This window comes from Euwallacea similis, chromosome 3 (genome assembly GCF_039881205.1).
Source record: "Euwallacea similis isolate ESF13 chromosome 3, ESF131.1, whole genome shotgun sequence".
Classification (NCBI taxonomy): domain Eukaryota; kingdom Metazoa; phylum Arthropoda; class Insecta; order Coleoptera; family Curculionidae; genus Euwallacea; species Euwallacea similis.
The window spans coordinates 843,904-858,798 of record NC_089611.1 but is presented as its reverse complement, the minus strand read 5'-3'; the positions used below and the strand labels follow the sequence as shown (position 1 = coordinate 858,798).

General features: G+C 39.0%; 2 protein-coding genes across 6 annotated transcripts in view; both read right to left on the bottom strand.

Annotated features, from left to right (window-relative positions):
• Rab23 (RAS oncogene family member Rab23) overlaps positions 1–7,660 on the bottom strand; it is a 45,554-nt gene extending 37,894 nt beyond the window's left edge. For 2 of the 5 annotated variants that reach the window (XM_066406141.1, XM_066406142.1), the window contains exon 1: positions 4,261–7,660. In XM_066406141.1, coding sequence (XP_066262238.1) covers positions 4,261–7,371 — 3,111 coding nt within the window. In that variant the 5' untranslated portion in view covers positions 7,372–7,660. Of the gene's footprint in view, positions 1–1,510; positions 1,709–4,260 lie in introns of those variants that run through there. The other 3 variants (XM_066406145.1, XM_066406149.1, XM_066406146.1) reach the window with 3 other exon arrangements.
• A 1,202-nt stretch (positions 7,661–8,862) lies between these two features.
• LOC136419637 (titin-like) lies at positions 8,863–13,337 on the bottom strand. Its single transcript, XM_066406129.1, has 4 exons — positions 13,110–13,337; positions 11,242–13,045; positions 11,135–11,150; positions 8,863–11,003 (listed from the first exon to the last, which is right to left on the bottom strand). The coding sequence occupies exons 1-4, from the start codon at positions 13,237–13,239 to the stop codon at positions 9,123–9,125; spliced, it is 3,831 nt and encodes a 1,276-aa protein (XP_066262226.1). The 5' UTR covers positions 13,240–13,337; the 3' UTR covers positions 8,863–9,122.
• Positions 13,338–14,895: the final 1,558 nt, after the last annotated feature.

Here is a 14,895-nt window from a genome sequence, read left to right as displayed (position 1 = left end):
GTATATGTTGAATTTTTGAAGTCAAAACATAATCATCATCATCTTCATTATCATCATCATATTCATCTTCATCATGATCATCATCACCATCATTATCATCGCTTTCATCATTGTCACCACCATAAACCATAATTATTTCACAGCTAAACGGGATACAAGATGAGTACGAACTTGACAATAAAACAATTAGGTGCATTTATAGTAATTTGAAGTGGCAGTAAAAAGGTGTAATAGGGTGTTTCAAGTTTGAATAAATATCGACTTCGTCTGAGTCATTCCCTAAATTCTCAAATACTGTTCAAAATATGACTTAATATAATCGAAGAGCTATGATGTAAAATGTCGATTTTTGTAACGGAACACCTTGAATATTATTAAGGTACCTATATATAATTAGTGGGTAAGAGTGCCGAATTTCCGAATCTGTTATTATTATCATAAATTCTTGTTAATATATGTGGTTTCTGATTTGATTCATGCGATTAGCACTAACTTGCGGACTCTTTTGGTAAAACCGGAATTGAACTTTTTTCTCTCCTTCAAATTATATAAGCTGCAGTAGGGCTAACTCGAGTGGTTTATATCCAGTTTAAAAATGATTTTAACAGGTATTTAGAATACCTGTTTTCATACGTAGGTGCGTTTCTGTATGGACGAATCATGCATTAGATTAAACGTATTTTCGGATTCCACGATTCCAAAGCACGTAGTATAAGGATCATTTCTACTGGAACATAAACACATTCTTTGGATCGATGCCTAATTAGGACGATGAGTCATGAAAGTTACTCGGATTAATATGTGTATATCGCTCTTGAATGACACTGCAAAGATAGATGCAGAAATACACCAAGTGATTTATTTTTTAATTAACAATCGGTGTGTGAAAAATTTCTTTGCTTTCTGTGGATGGGAAATCTACTTTAAGCGGGATCTTTTATTCCTGTTTTGTTGATATAACTATGGACTAGAAGAATTTCTAATAAACAATCCAAGTATCACAAGGCTGACCCTAACTGCAATGACTAAGACGAAATCGAGAATTTACTGGAATATTTTAGAAGTTTCGAAATATTTCAGTTGACCTTTATTAAAGATTTTTCGCGGCAATCATGAAGAAAAGATAAGATAAACTAATTAAAATAGCGAGTGGTAGGAATGAAATTTTTAGTAAATATAGATATGGTAATTGTAGTATGGAGGTAAGTAGAGGATAATTTACAAGTAGAGCTTTGGTTGTAAATAATGTTTCTGCTATTCAAATAACCTGTGTTAGTTAATGAGGCATCTACGAAACCTTGTACAAATCACAGAAATGCTTTCCGGAACTAATCATGCAACTACAGTAATTTTTGGCTTCCATGACGCACCTGAAGTTTTCTTTTTCTGAAATACAGGAGAAAACCAAAACAACATAGAAAAACACACCAGCAGACACTTAATTTCAGCGTACTTAACCAGCCACATCAAAATTTTAACACAAAAACAAAAACCGCAACCCTTGACTCACCTTTGCCGTAACATTTCCAAAAATACATCCAGAAAGTGAACGCGTGGGCATCCAGCTGGTTACGACATGCGTCTTCTAGCTTATTTTTTGTTTGCTGATTAATGGGCTTCTGGATGTAGGCGATAAGCCAATGAAGGCGAATGTACTTTTATCGTTTATTTACAAAATTAAGCTGATTTTTTTTATCGCTGGATCAATGAAGATTAGCTCATGGAATTCCGGGTTCTCAGCTGTCATGGGGTATAGTCTTGGAGGAGAGGCCGAGATTCCCTTAATTCAATTAAAATGTATGAAAAAAAAGTAGATTTTTTGGATTAACAATTTTTTGACAAGTGAATAAATCTCAATAAGATGGCTTGAGAGGTCACCAGATCTAAATCCATGTGATTTTTATCTGTGGGGTTATATGAAAAGTTTAGTGTTTGCCAATGAAATTAACACAATAGCAGGGATACGTGAAGAAATAGAAAACGCTTCAGAAATAATTCGAGGAAAAAGATTTCTTCTAAGAGCATGTACAGAGTCTAACAGCATGTACCTACAGCATAAGTGCTTAAGTGACCTTTATTAATTATTAGGAAAATTAAGAAAAACTGTCATATTGGAATTGACAAAAACAGTACTAAATTGAAGTGGTCTTTGGATTAATTATGATTATTTTGGAATCCACTTTCATGTTTCTGTATCCCATGCGAGTAACTGTAACACTCGACTATCTCGAGTCATAAAAATAGTAAAAGTAAGGTAACTATTTCAGTCGCAAGTGTCTAGTTTCTATTTTCGTATATGTCATTTAAGCGCGATATTTAGATATAAACGGGTGATGGTTTAAGTGCAAAACAACTTGTTTCTAATAGAACCTTTCCTACTTTATCATGTTTATTGCTCGCGTTTCTGTTTCTCACATTGCATACATATATGGAAACGCACTTCATTGTAAGTACCTATTGGGTATTACTGGTAAATAGGGGATAACAATATGTATAGTGACTGTGTCTCGAAGCATCGATGTGGCAATATTCCATTTAAAAAAAAAAGAAAAAAAATCAAATTCTTGCACTTCCGATACATGTCCTCAAACGGTTCTAAAAGTTCGCTTCTTCAAGATTTCGCATCAGCTGAGAATTTTGATTTGAGGTCGATTACTGAATAACATGCATGGTAATGTAAAAAAAATTACAAAATTATTGGAGCATCACCATTTGGTAGGTAGGCAGGCTAAATAAAGAATTGGGAAGGATTAATTCTCTGCCAAAAAACATATTGACCGGATATTCTGACCACGTTTGACTCTCAAACTTTTAATGGAAGTATATCATTCGAATGGTGTCAAAATGACAAAGTTTGACAGGTTGATGTTGGTAAATGTAACATTTTATCGCACATATGCGGTAATAGTATATTACCTATAAAGGCGAAAAATATTACATTACTGTCCAGAGATGTCATAGTCTACTCAGATGCACAGTGTCGACGTTAACTGTAATCTAGAGATAATAAGGAAATTTTCTACCGTGGTTTGTGTGTACTATTTTACATTCAACTGTAATATGTATTTATAATTTAGATTAATTTTGGAATCATGTTTTTAATTGAGACCTTCATATATTTTTTTTAAATGTGCATATGTATGCGTTCATATTTTGGAAGTATTTATGTGCATATTTATCTAAGTCTATTAATATGATTTTCCCTAACCTGCAATGAAGTGTAAATATTAGTATATTACACACCAAGGTTGTAAAGTGCATCATAATGACCCGAACGTCAAGCTTAAATAACAAAGCTGAGGGATTTAAGACGTGAGGGTCATTCATAACCGCGGTGGATATGCGATTTTTTCAACTACTAGGTTTGATAGAATTGCTATAAACTTATCTAATTAAGCATAAATTAAATTCGAAACGCAAACAGACAACGCATCTTGAATCATAGCAACGATTCATTGGACATTGATTTATGGCGTCCATGAATAGAACCACAATAAGGATGATGACGACATTGGGGTCTATTAGCTCGCTAGGTAAATAATTAACCATTTACGTGTCACTATTAACCTGTTATTCTACTGTTTTGCAGGAGATACACAATATATTATTGCTGTTCAAGATTAGCACATTGCCTCATGAATTACCTGAAAAGCTATATAGGTTCAGTATGTAAAGTGTGCATGTGAAAAACTATAACTTGGAGGGTAAACTCTCTCATTTTCGTAAATAATACTTAAAATACGAGCAGGGAAATTTAGTTTTTTAGTACAAAAATAAAACAGGACTTAAGATAAATTAAACTGCTTCAGAGGTGGTAAAATGCAGACGCAACGTTTTTATTAAATTTTGATCATCCTCAGAGATGAAACTTTAAAATCGCCCTTGTTATATATAACATTCAAACAGAGGAATTGTATACACCAAGCTTTAATTAAAGCAATTGTAGATCAGGATGTTCCCTACATAATATGCGATAATCTACAAATGTGGGAAGAGAAGCATTAATTTACATCCAATATTACGTTACAAAACTATCAAATGTATACCACCGCGAGGCTCTATATTGTGAAAAGAAATGCCATGTTACTTACTGTTTATTTATCTCAACAAACCAACAGGCCTCTCGATCCAAAACCACACCCCGACCCCACCTCCTCATCCCTTTCCCCAGTTTAACACACACAACATGAAGTTTTTAATTACAACACATGATCATGCAGCTTTTCTAGTGTTACTAAACATTTTCCTCAACTTCCTTACGTTATTTTTCGCCTGGAAATAGGTCCTTGCGTCGCTTTTGTCCAAGTCTATCGACTTGGACCTCTCCCGCACTCCACTAAGATAGTCTTCAATCCTGCGTTCTCGATTTTTATTTACGTTTATTGAGGACAACATGTGCATTGGCTTAAAGTTTGTCACTCCCGACTCGTCTATTAAGATGTAGGGCACTCGTCCTGCTAAAACTCCTCGAGCCGCCTCTTTGGGAATTACCGCCTGGAGATTTCCTCTGGTTACCAACACCGGGACGTCCAGCCTCATTCTGCGCATGAGAAAGTCTTCTATCGCCAGGAGATTTCCTTTTTTCATTAAATCGTAAGGAATGTCCCTGGCATTTCTTACTGGATTCATTTCAGAGATGATAATGGCGCTTTCGCGAATCAGCTGCCGTATGCGCGGGTCGGACTTGGCACACTCGGGGTTCTTTTTTATCCTGCTGATGGCTGTTTTCAACGAGTAATCTTTCTCAGCTAATTGTCTTATAATAGTCATGCGCTTAAGCATTTCTATTGAAGAGTCATTCAAGTTATTGAGAGCGGTTTTGGGTTTGGACAAGTTCTCCACCACCTCCTCTTGTTCCAGAGCTTTGGCAAAGCTCAAGGCCTCTTCCATGAATTCCAAGACTGTGGCTTCCTTTTTGTTAAGGAGTTCTTCGAAGTTGCTGCCCATTAGAGCTCTGACAGTGGCAACAATGCTGTCCTGCAGAACCTCCAAAGCTTTCTCTTCAGTATTTGCCTGCTTTAGTCTTATTTTAACGTTGTCACTCAGGTCTTTGACTATCTCTGGACACAATTTCGCCAGTTTAGTAAAAGAGACGTTCATTACAGTACCGTCTTCGATAATTCTGTCAAGGTATTTGAGGCAGTCTTGCAAATTTAGGTCAGTTGCTGTGAGATTTTTTAAGCTGGCAACCTTTGTATGAGAAATGTCTTGCGTTAACTGCTTCAAGACTGCATCACAAATTTCCAAGCGATCAACTGAGGTGTCCATGAGCCTAATCAATTCATGCATTAAGGCAGGATCTTTTCTAAGACTGTCTTCAATTATGTCTACCACAGAGTGAAGGGCCAAGATCTGGTCTTTTGGCCTGTTTTTGTACACATCATTAGCAGCCACCAAGGCAGTTTTGAACAGGATCTTTAGCTTGGTCGAGGAGTTATTGAACTTTAGGTCAGTTTCGCTGGGCTTCAAGTTAACATCCAAATTAATATTTTCAGGTCTAATGCTATTTCTGTCTCTAAATGCTGCTGACCTTCTAGTGAGGGCGATAAGAATTTCTGCTAGTTTATTTATACTCTCTTTTTCGTCTGTTATTTTCGTTGCGGCTTCGTATGCATCGCTATCATTAACGTACGAAAGTAAATTATTTTCCGACATAAGACTAAGCTTTCGTAGTTCATCGAGCTTCAGCTTGAGCAGTCGTTTCTTCTCTTCTAGCGAGTTTACCAAGTCGTTCATACCATCGTCCAGGAGGATAAGTTTGAGCTTTTCTAGCTCCTTTCTTTGCTGCTCGTGCTTTAAACGAATGGCTTCTATATCAAGTTCTTCGAATTCAGAATTATTCAATTCATCTGATGTGGAGGTTTCATCAGTGGAAACGTCCGACTCTTCACCATCTAAGAGACTCTTATTGGCATTCTCCACCACAATCTCGATATTCTCAAAGTCACTCACCCCGCTTTCTTTCATGATATCTTCGATAACTTCTTTCAAACATTCATCCTCATTATTCTCCTCTTCAGGCACGACACTGATAATTCTCAAGAGCTTTCTGCGCCTCTTCAGTCTTTGTTCCTCAGGTTCCGGATCTGGTCTCTCTTCAACTGAAGTGGCAAACGTTAGTTGGCCTCCAGCGGTTATGGTCGATTGAGTGGGCAAGAAAAGAGGATCTTTCTCCTCGTCACCCATTATAAGCCCATTGACTAATGTTGGTTTGTTATCAATGTTAATAGTAATTCCAGGCACATACTCATCTCCGAATTCGTTTTGTACAGTTTGTCCTGGCACAAATACATCTCCTTCTTCAGTATGGACCATTTGCCCGCTAACAAAGCATTCTTTGCCAGAAGATAAAGTTACTTTAGCCCCAGAAACTATTCGTTTCTCATTAGAGTCACTAGCATCTGCTTCAATTTCTGTTAGGGTTGCTGATCCCAAGTTCTGAATAATGTCAGGGATGTCTTTAAGGGATGGCAGCGTATTCAGCAAATCTTCATCTTGAGCTAATGTTTCATTTACATGCTTCGTTGCCTCTAAATCGGCGATTTCCATGGGAATTGGATTCTCCGTGATTGGAGCTTCGATGTCGTCAATGACCTGTTTCGCGTCTTCTTCAAACTTCTTCCAATCGAATTTGCGCATTATCTGCTTCATCATTTCTTTAAATGCCTTAGTGCCTTCCCATTTCTGTTTCTTGCGCTTCTTCATTATTCTCTTTAGCTCTTCTTCCCATTTTTCTTCTTGCATTTCTTTGTCTTCGAAGAGCTTTGCTAAGCTCATAGTGTATTTACCGTGGTGGTGAAACTTCTCTTCCTGCGCAGATGTTGCTCCTTCTCCACAATACAGCTTATCGTCTTCATTTTGCTCATAGTACTGAATTTCAATTGGAACTTTCTTGCAATCTTTGGTTTTAACCAAGATTTTATCATTCTTTTGAGAGACCAATACGTCAATTATATCCCCATCTCTTAAGGCCAACTCAAAGGCTGATTCAAACACTATATTGTACTTCTTGTCTTCTACTGTATAAACATACATACCTCCCTTGCTTTGCTTGCTATCTAAAATTTTTTGCAATCGCTTCTGACTTTCGTTTTCTGGATCGAAGTTGGGGCACATGTAAGTGAAATCGTTCATTTTCTTATGCTCTTTAGTGCCATAGTTTTTGGACTTTTTTGACCGTTTTTCTCTGTGATTGCGCATGACTGGTATGTAGTGTTGATATTTAGTGCCTAACAGCCATTTACCTGTGATTCTGAGAGTGCGCAAAGCATCTTTGGGGGTGATTGGTTTTAACAGAGGCAGGTAGAAGTTTCTAGTAAAGATTTTACTAGCTCCAGTGATTTTACAAAACGAAAGCACGTAATTCACCATTTTGTCGATTTTTTAAAATTCTTTGTGCTTTTTGCGGTGTTGTAGTGGTTTTACCCACTATTTAATTTGTTTGTTTTAAATTGTAAATTATTGTTAAATATGTCATAACTGATATTTTCAAACAACGGCATAAATAGCAACAATGTACACGACGAGCGGAGCACTAGAACGGCACTATTGTCGAGCAGAAGCAAAATTTCGTAGTTCGATAGGTGTCGAGTCCGTTGTGTAAGACGGATTTCGGCGCGTTGTGACGCTCCCGACGGCGTTTTGAGCGAAACTGGCGCTCGAGGTTTCTGGCGTCAAGATTTACCTACAAATTCCTGGAATCCCCTTCTGTTTTTGTTGAAATTATAATTGTTTTCCTAGAAAAGCAGCTCCGCTAGGATTCAAAATAAAGCTAGAAGTAGGAAAAAGTAAAAAACATAATTGGACATTTTTGGTAACTCTTTTTGAACTGAGATTACAAGATAGGAGCAGAGATAAGAAGAGCGAGGGAATTTTTATTTGTTGTGAATCAAAACTAACACATTTAGTGCCGCAGAACTTTTCATGTCCATGTCAGAGATGAAAAATATGCCGCATGCCGCAAAATATGATTAAATTTTTTAGCCGATTATTGCCGAGTAAATTCAATTCCTATATACCATAACACAAAAATGCCGAACGAAACGAGTAGCGAGTAGTTCTTCTAAAAGAATTAAGGAGACAAAAAGAAGAAATGACATGACTCATGAAAATATATCAGTGCGGCTGATAGCTTTTTAAAAACCTGATACTCATTTTAGCAATAAAATCCTGACCCGGATGGCCATAGTTCTTTTTTATAGTGAAATATGCCAAATTTTAATCAAAAGAAGCCTGGCCGAGTAGACAGTGTAGTATTAAAGACCTTTTATTGGAAAAAATCACTGATGATAGATTTTTCGGCTCCAAACGTTGGAAAACATGAGAGTCATACATAGCAGAGTAATGCTCAACCACTATCTCTATTGTGATATTTTCGTAACGTTCTCTCACTCAATTTTGCCCTTAATATTTATTTATCATTGAGTCATTGGCATACAGTGAATCTTAGTATTCCCTCGGAAAGGTCAGTTCAATGTTGTTATGCGTAGACTTAAATACGTCGCTGAACACTAAATCTGCTCTGTCGTAATCGGTATTTGCCAATTGAATATTTGACGACACACTTAATTCAATTTCTCCAAAAAAAAAGAAGTGGATTCTAGGAATTTGTAGGTAAATCCTAACGACAGACACCTCAATCCGTTAGCTTCGCTCAAAACGCCGTCGGGAGCGTCGCAACGCGCCGGAATCAAAACGATGAAATATGAGGATGGCAGTTCTTTAGTATTTATGGAAATCATCTTTCAGATAAATTATTGGTGTGATCTATTTTACCCAGCTATCATAAGGTCTTAAGCGCGAAAACGGATTTTAATATTAAAAGTAAACTGTTGCGGGGATTAATATGGAAAAAAATTCCAATTAAATATTTATATTTTTTATTTAAATAAATCGCTAATGAAGGAATGAAACAATGAAAATTACACGGAACTATACATGGGATGGCAGTCTGAAACAAAAGTAGTGATGATGTGCCTTGTATATTATATACTTATATAAAAGCTAATAACAGATGTATCTTATTTCCTGACGACAAACATATTCCAAATTATTAAGCAAACATACCAATAAAAATAGGATTCCATTAAAACGTCAATAACAAAATGAAACCAATAAATACTTTAATGCCTTCTGAAGTCAAAGTCATTCCCATATCCCGGGAGCACTTTCTGGTACTTAAGCAGTCGAGTCTGGCTCTTGGCTTTCTCCAAAATTTCCTTAGTTTTGTCATCATCAAAGAAAGTCCCCTTTTTAATACTCAATTCAAGCTCTTCCAGCTTAGCACTCTTTTTCACAGGCTCCAATGGCTCATACTTTCCAGGCTTCTCAATCTTTATATCTTTGCACATTTTCTTGATGTCCATGCGAAGCTTTGTAACTTTGAACTCTTCCTTCAACATCTTTTCTTCGTTGCGTTCCTTCATTCTCTTTCTCTCCTCCTCCTCTCTGAGTCTCCGTTGTTCTTCAAGGTATATCAGCGGATCATCGACAGGTTGCCTTTGAGGCCTGAACACATCTCTAGGAGGAGTCGGGTCTCTAGGCTTCATTTCAATTGGGGGTCGCCTCTTAACTCGTTCCTTGATCACTGGTTCAGGTTCGTCAAAGGTGCGACGTTTAATGACTATATCTTCATCTTTAATAACGCGCGGTTTCGGTTTGGGTGGTGGAGGGGGGCTGGGTGTCAACTCTCTACGACGTCGAGCCGGTGGAAGGTCCTCCTCTGTGACCTCGAACTTTAGTTGACCTTCTCCGGTGATAGTTGACTCTCCGGGCAAAAACATTGGTTGGCTCTCCTCTTCCCCCATCACGAGGCCGGGGATAAGAGTTGGTTCTCCGTCTAAAAGAACCGTGATACCTGGAGTGTATTCTTCAGTACCATCTTCGGAATCAACAGTTTGACCTGGGACAAATATCTCGTTTTCGTCGGTTTTAACGATTTGTCCAGGAACAAAACAAGACCGACCCTCTGGTATTTGTACTCTGGCACCAGAGACATTGAGCATTTCTTCCATTTCACCTAACTCGAGATTTTTTATTACCTTTGGAATTTCTAACATTGTAGGTAATTGTTCTAAGACTGCGTCACCACCAGCTTTCAGCTTTTCATTGACATGTCTGGTCTTCTCCATATCATCAACTTCCATAGGGATATCCTCTTCTTCGACAGTCTCCTCTTGTTCCTCCACAATCTGCTTGGTGTCTTCCTCAAATTTATCCCAATCCATGTTTTCCAAGCAGCCATTCAGCATAGCTTTCCAGTCCTTGTTATCTTCTCCCTTTACCTTCTTCTTGCGCTTGTTTGCCAAGCGCATCATTTCCAGCTCCCATTCCTCAACTCCAGACTCTTTGGCTTCAAATAGTTTAGCGATTGAAAATGTTTCTTTGCCATGGTGATGTTCCTGTTCGGTTACCTCTTTAGTCCAACCTGAGCCTCGATAGAGATTGGTATTATCATTGAGGGGTGCTACAGGAACAGTTACCTTCATGCCATTAGCTAATTTAAGAACAATTTTCTCACTTCGTTGTGCAATTGTTATGTCAATAATATCCTTATCTTTAATAGCCTTTTCCATTTGATAAGGGATTACAAGGTTGCATTCCTTGTCAGCAATTTCGTACACGTATTTTTGGCCACGGCCTTTGGGTTTGCGGTGAAGAATTCCTTGTAGCATCACATGGCCATCCATGTTTTCATCCATAAACGGCTCCACATAGCGTTGACCTTCATGCCGCTTGATTTTCTTTTTGATCACGGGAACTCCTTTGCCTCTTTTTTTCTTCTCAGCCAGTTTCTCATCGTGTGGTTTAAGGACCGGAATATAATGCTCGATCCTTGCTCCCAAGACATTTTCTCCGGTTATGATTTTTCTCCTTAAAGCATCTTTGGGCGATAGAGGTTTCAAAAGTGGTAAATAGTAATTCCGTTGAAAGAGCTTACTAGCCCGAGTAATTTTGCATAAAGAAATTTTAACGTTGATGGGCATTGTGCTCTGTGTCTGCTTCTATTTGTAACTACTATCGATTAAACAGCGACATTTAAACACATAAATCTAAGTCGGACTACTTGATCGGATAGAATTCGCGTTCATCGAGTTGAGCAGCAAATGAACGACAATGAACTAGAAAAAAAAACCGGTGCGGCGCCGTAACTGAAGAATGTCAGTAATCTTGAATCTGTGCCCGGCCCGATAACCGATATCTAAATCCGATCGACTGTCTGTCCAAATTGGGTAACACTACTAATAGACGGATTTCCATACGCGATGACGTCTGATCCCCACCGTGTCGAAGGTATTTCTATATTGGTATGTGTCCAACCAATAGAACTGACCGTGGTGCTCCTTGGTCAGGAATTTCTTGTAATCCACATCGAAGAATTTTCCCTTCTTGATATTTTTCTCGTATTCGCGCAATTTCTCGCTCTTCGTCACCGGCTCGAGAGGCTCGTACTTTGGCGTTGGTGGTTTGCTATCCATCAACTTCTTGGCCTTTAATTTAATTTCTCGTCTCTGTTTATCAACTTTCGCTTCCTCTTTGCCCGTTTTCTCCTTGAAGGCTTCCACACGCTCTTTCTCTTGCTCCAAAAAATCCTTCTCGAAGGTCGGGGTTTGAAGGTCGAAAATTTTCGTCTCAATTATGGTCTTACGGCGAACATTATCAGCCTGCTGTTCAGGGATTGCAGATACAACTGGGGGTAACTTTTTAGGACCACGCACGCGATGTTTGGGACCCATACTTTCCGGATTGAACTCGCGCTTGGGCACTTCGTAAGTGAGCTCCTTCCTTTTTGGTTTAGGGGGCGGTCTCTGTTCGATCTCCTCTTCTTCACTATTTTGATCCTCTTCCAACTCAACTTCATCCACCTCCTTCTCCTCTGGGGGCGGAGTCGGCGGATGCGGAATGATATCGTCGTCAGTCGCGGCGAACTGCAATTCGCCAGACTCTGTAATCACAGATTCCCCTGGCAAGAACATGCTTTTTTCGGGATCGTTGCCCATTACCAAACCGGGAATTAGAGTCGGCTCGTCATCTAATAATACGGTAAATCCAGGTGTATATTCCCTCTCACCTGACTCGTTTACGACAGTTTGTCCGGGCACGAATAATTCACCGTCCTCTGACGTCACCATTTGACCTGGAACGAATCGGTCAGTGCCTGCGGACAAGCTTACCCTAGCCCCCGAGACATTTGCAATTTCAGTAATTTCACTTTGATCCTGAATAACTTTGAGAATTTCAGGGATTTCAGGCATAACTGGCAATAATGCAAGAATTTCATCTCCTGCGGCCTTTAGCTTTTCATTGACATCACATGTCTTTTCAATGTCGTCTAGTACCATGGCAATTGGTTCATCATCAATGGGTTCGTTAGCTTCGTCGACGATTTGTTTAGATTCTTCCTCAAAGGCATCCCAATCCATATTCGATGTCGTGGCAGCTAACATAGTTTTCCAATCCCGACTGTCTTCACCCTTCACCTTCTTCTTCCTCTTATTTGCCATTCGCATCATTTCTAATTCCCATTCTTCGATACCTGCCTCTTTTGCTTCGAACAGTTGCGCAATAGAAAATGTTTCTCTGCCATGATGGTGATGTTCCTCAACTTCTTTTCTCGTCCAACCTTCTCCGCGGTAAAAAGGGGCCTTGCCGTCGTAGGGACACAAGGGCATTACCACTTTCGTGCCATTCCTCATTTTAACAATTATTTTCTCATGTCTTTGGGCTATGACTATGTCTACAATATCCTTGTCTCTAATGGCACGTTCCCACTGATGGGTCAGTACCAAGGTGCACTTCTTTTCGGGGATATAGTAGGTGTAGCATTGCCCGCGACCTTTCGACTTTCGAACAATCGTGTTTTCGAGTTTTCCATGATTCTCCATTCTCTCGTCGAAAAAAGGACTGAGATACTTCATCGAGTCCTTTTTGCGTTGTCGTTTTTTGCCCACGCCCTTAGGCATATGTCTTCTTCGTTGCACGCGAGCGGCATATTCTTCGAAAACTGGTATCCAGTGCTCAAGTGCTCTCGCCAGAACATCTTTACCTGTAAGACGGAATTGTAAATGAATTTAGAAAATTGGGGAACGTTGGATTAAGAATATTCTTGCCTGTTATAATATGTATTCGCAGGGCATCTTTGGGTGACAGGGGCTTGAGCAGTGGAAGATAGAAATTCCTTTGAAACAATCTGCTTTGTCGTGTAATGTTACATAACTGGATCATAACATTGATAGGCATTTTGGTAGAATTTTGTCGTTAACTCGCAGAAAGAAAAACTACTTAAGCACTAAGTCCACTAGAATGGTCAAAAAAATATATCCCTAAGAGGTGAGGCCTGCAGTTCGATCACAACTGACCTAAAAATTGTAGATAAAAAAGGTGGGGCGGACGACTCAGGTCCTATTTTTACTCCTGTTTGATGTTTGGCTAATTGTTGGCTCTTGTTGTTATGTCTTTTAGCCCTGCGACATTTTGCTTCAAATCAGGTGTTGGTTTAGTCATCATGGTATAGGGACTTTGGAAGAAAAATACCGTGACTGGATTAATAAAAAGTTATGCAAGAAAAAAGAATTCCAAAAATGAAGCGTGTCGTAAGCAGTTGAAAGAAACTCCAATTCGTTGCCAATGCCTGACCTATTTTTAAAATTTGCCCTTCTGATGTTTAAATAGCCACCAAACGATTATTTTCATTATTACCTAAAGTCCAAAATTATAAGCGACCCGTAACATTTGTCCAATGCAATAAACTATGATGTTGTTGAGGATTAAAGGTGGGCTTACATGTAAGGAACGATTAGAATTTTAAGTGTAAAATTCTTTCATCGCTTCTAAGTGGTCCGACTGAAATGTCAGGATGTCGTCTCGGCAATCGTAATTAGTTTATTTTTAAAATGTTACATTTAACTTTTAAAATTGTCACAGTTGATCTAAATTCTTCAAAAGGAACGTGATCGACTGACGTTTAAATATTATTTTTAAGAAATCATGAAATCGACAAACCTACTCGTGGCTTCCTTTACAAGATCGTCACAGCGATGTTTTCGAAAAACTGTAATGATGGCTTGAGAGATGTATTCCAACTGTTCCTACAGATGGTAAGTATCAGGACGGATAAGGATACAAAAGCAGTTGTAAAAAAACCTTAAGTGGAAGCAAATAGGTACTTACCATAGAGCACCTTAAAATACGTCTTTCCTAAGACAGCACAGGGGTACACGAATTGAAGATTGCCAAACCAGCAGGGAGACGAGTGATTGACAACGGATTAACGTTTTTATGGCCTTACGAAATGTTCAGACTTGGACAACTCGGATTCATCATTCAAATTTAGATAGCCGGAGACTTGACTTGCACGATCGCGCCCCACTGCCCGACTTGGAGCTATGGGGTTTCACTTTCCAACCTCGATGGCCAGTATTTTTCTTTCAGTTATGGATAGTCGGGGCCCCCTTTTGGCCGGACTGCCCCGTTCAGGCCTATACTGGAAAGTCGCTCGCCGTTCAAGTTCGGAAGGGGGCCCAGCAGTCTTTACAGAGAGACTGCGGCTCTCCAGAACCAAAGAGGAAATTCAGCTCTTCAAGCATGAATTTCTGCGTTCATAGTTGAAGACCTGACAATATTTATTTATTACTTTTGGGCGATACAAAATCAGAGTACTTCGAACTTCTTACGCCGCTGCCGAAAAAAGCTTCAAATACAGATAAAAACGAAACGAGAGACGGAGCCTGACCAGCGAGAAAGACACCAATGGATAGGCAACCACCATGACAGAACACTTCTTGGAACAGAAGTCGCTATTTCTTTTTAAGGGGGACATGCACAAGGCTCATTCCTGCTTTACTTTAATAGTAATATGTTAATTTATTAGGCGCACTTGAGCAAAAGTTCTTTTGT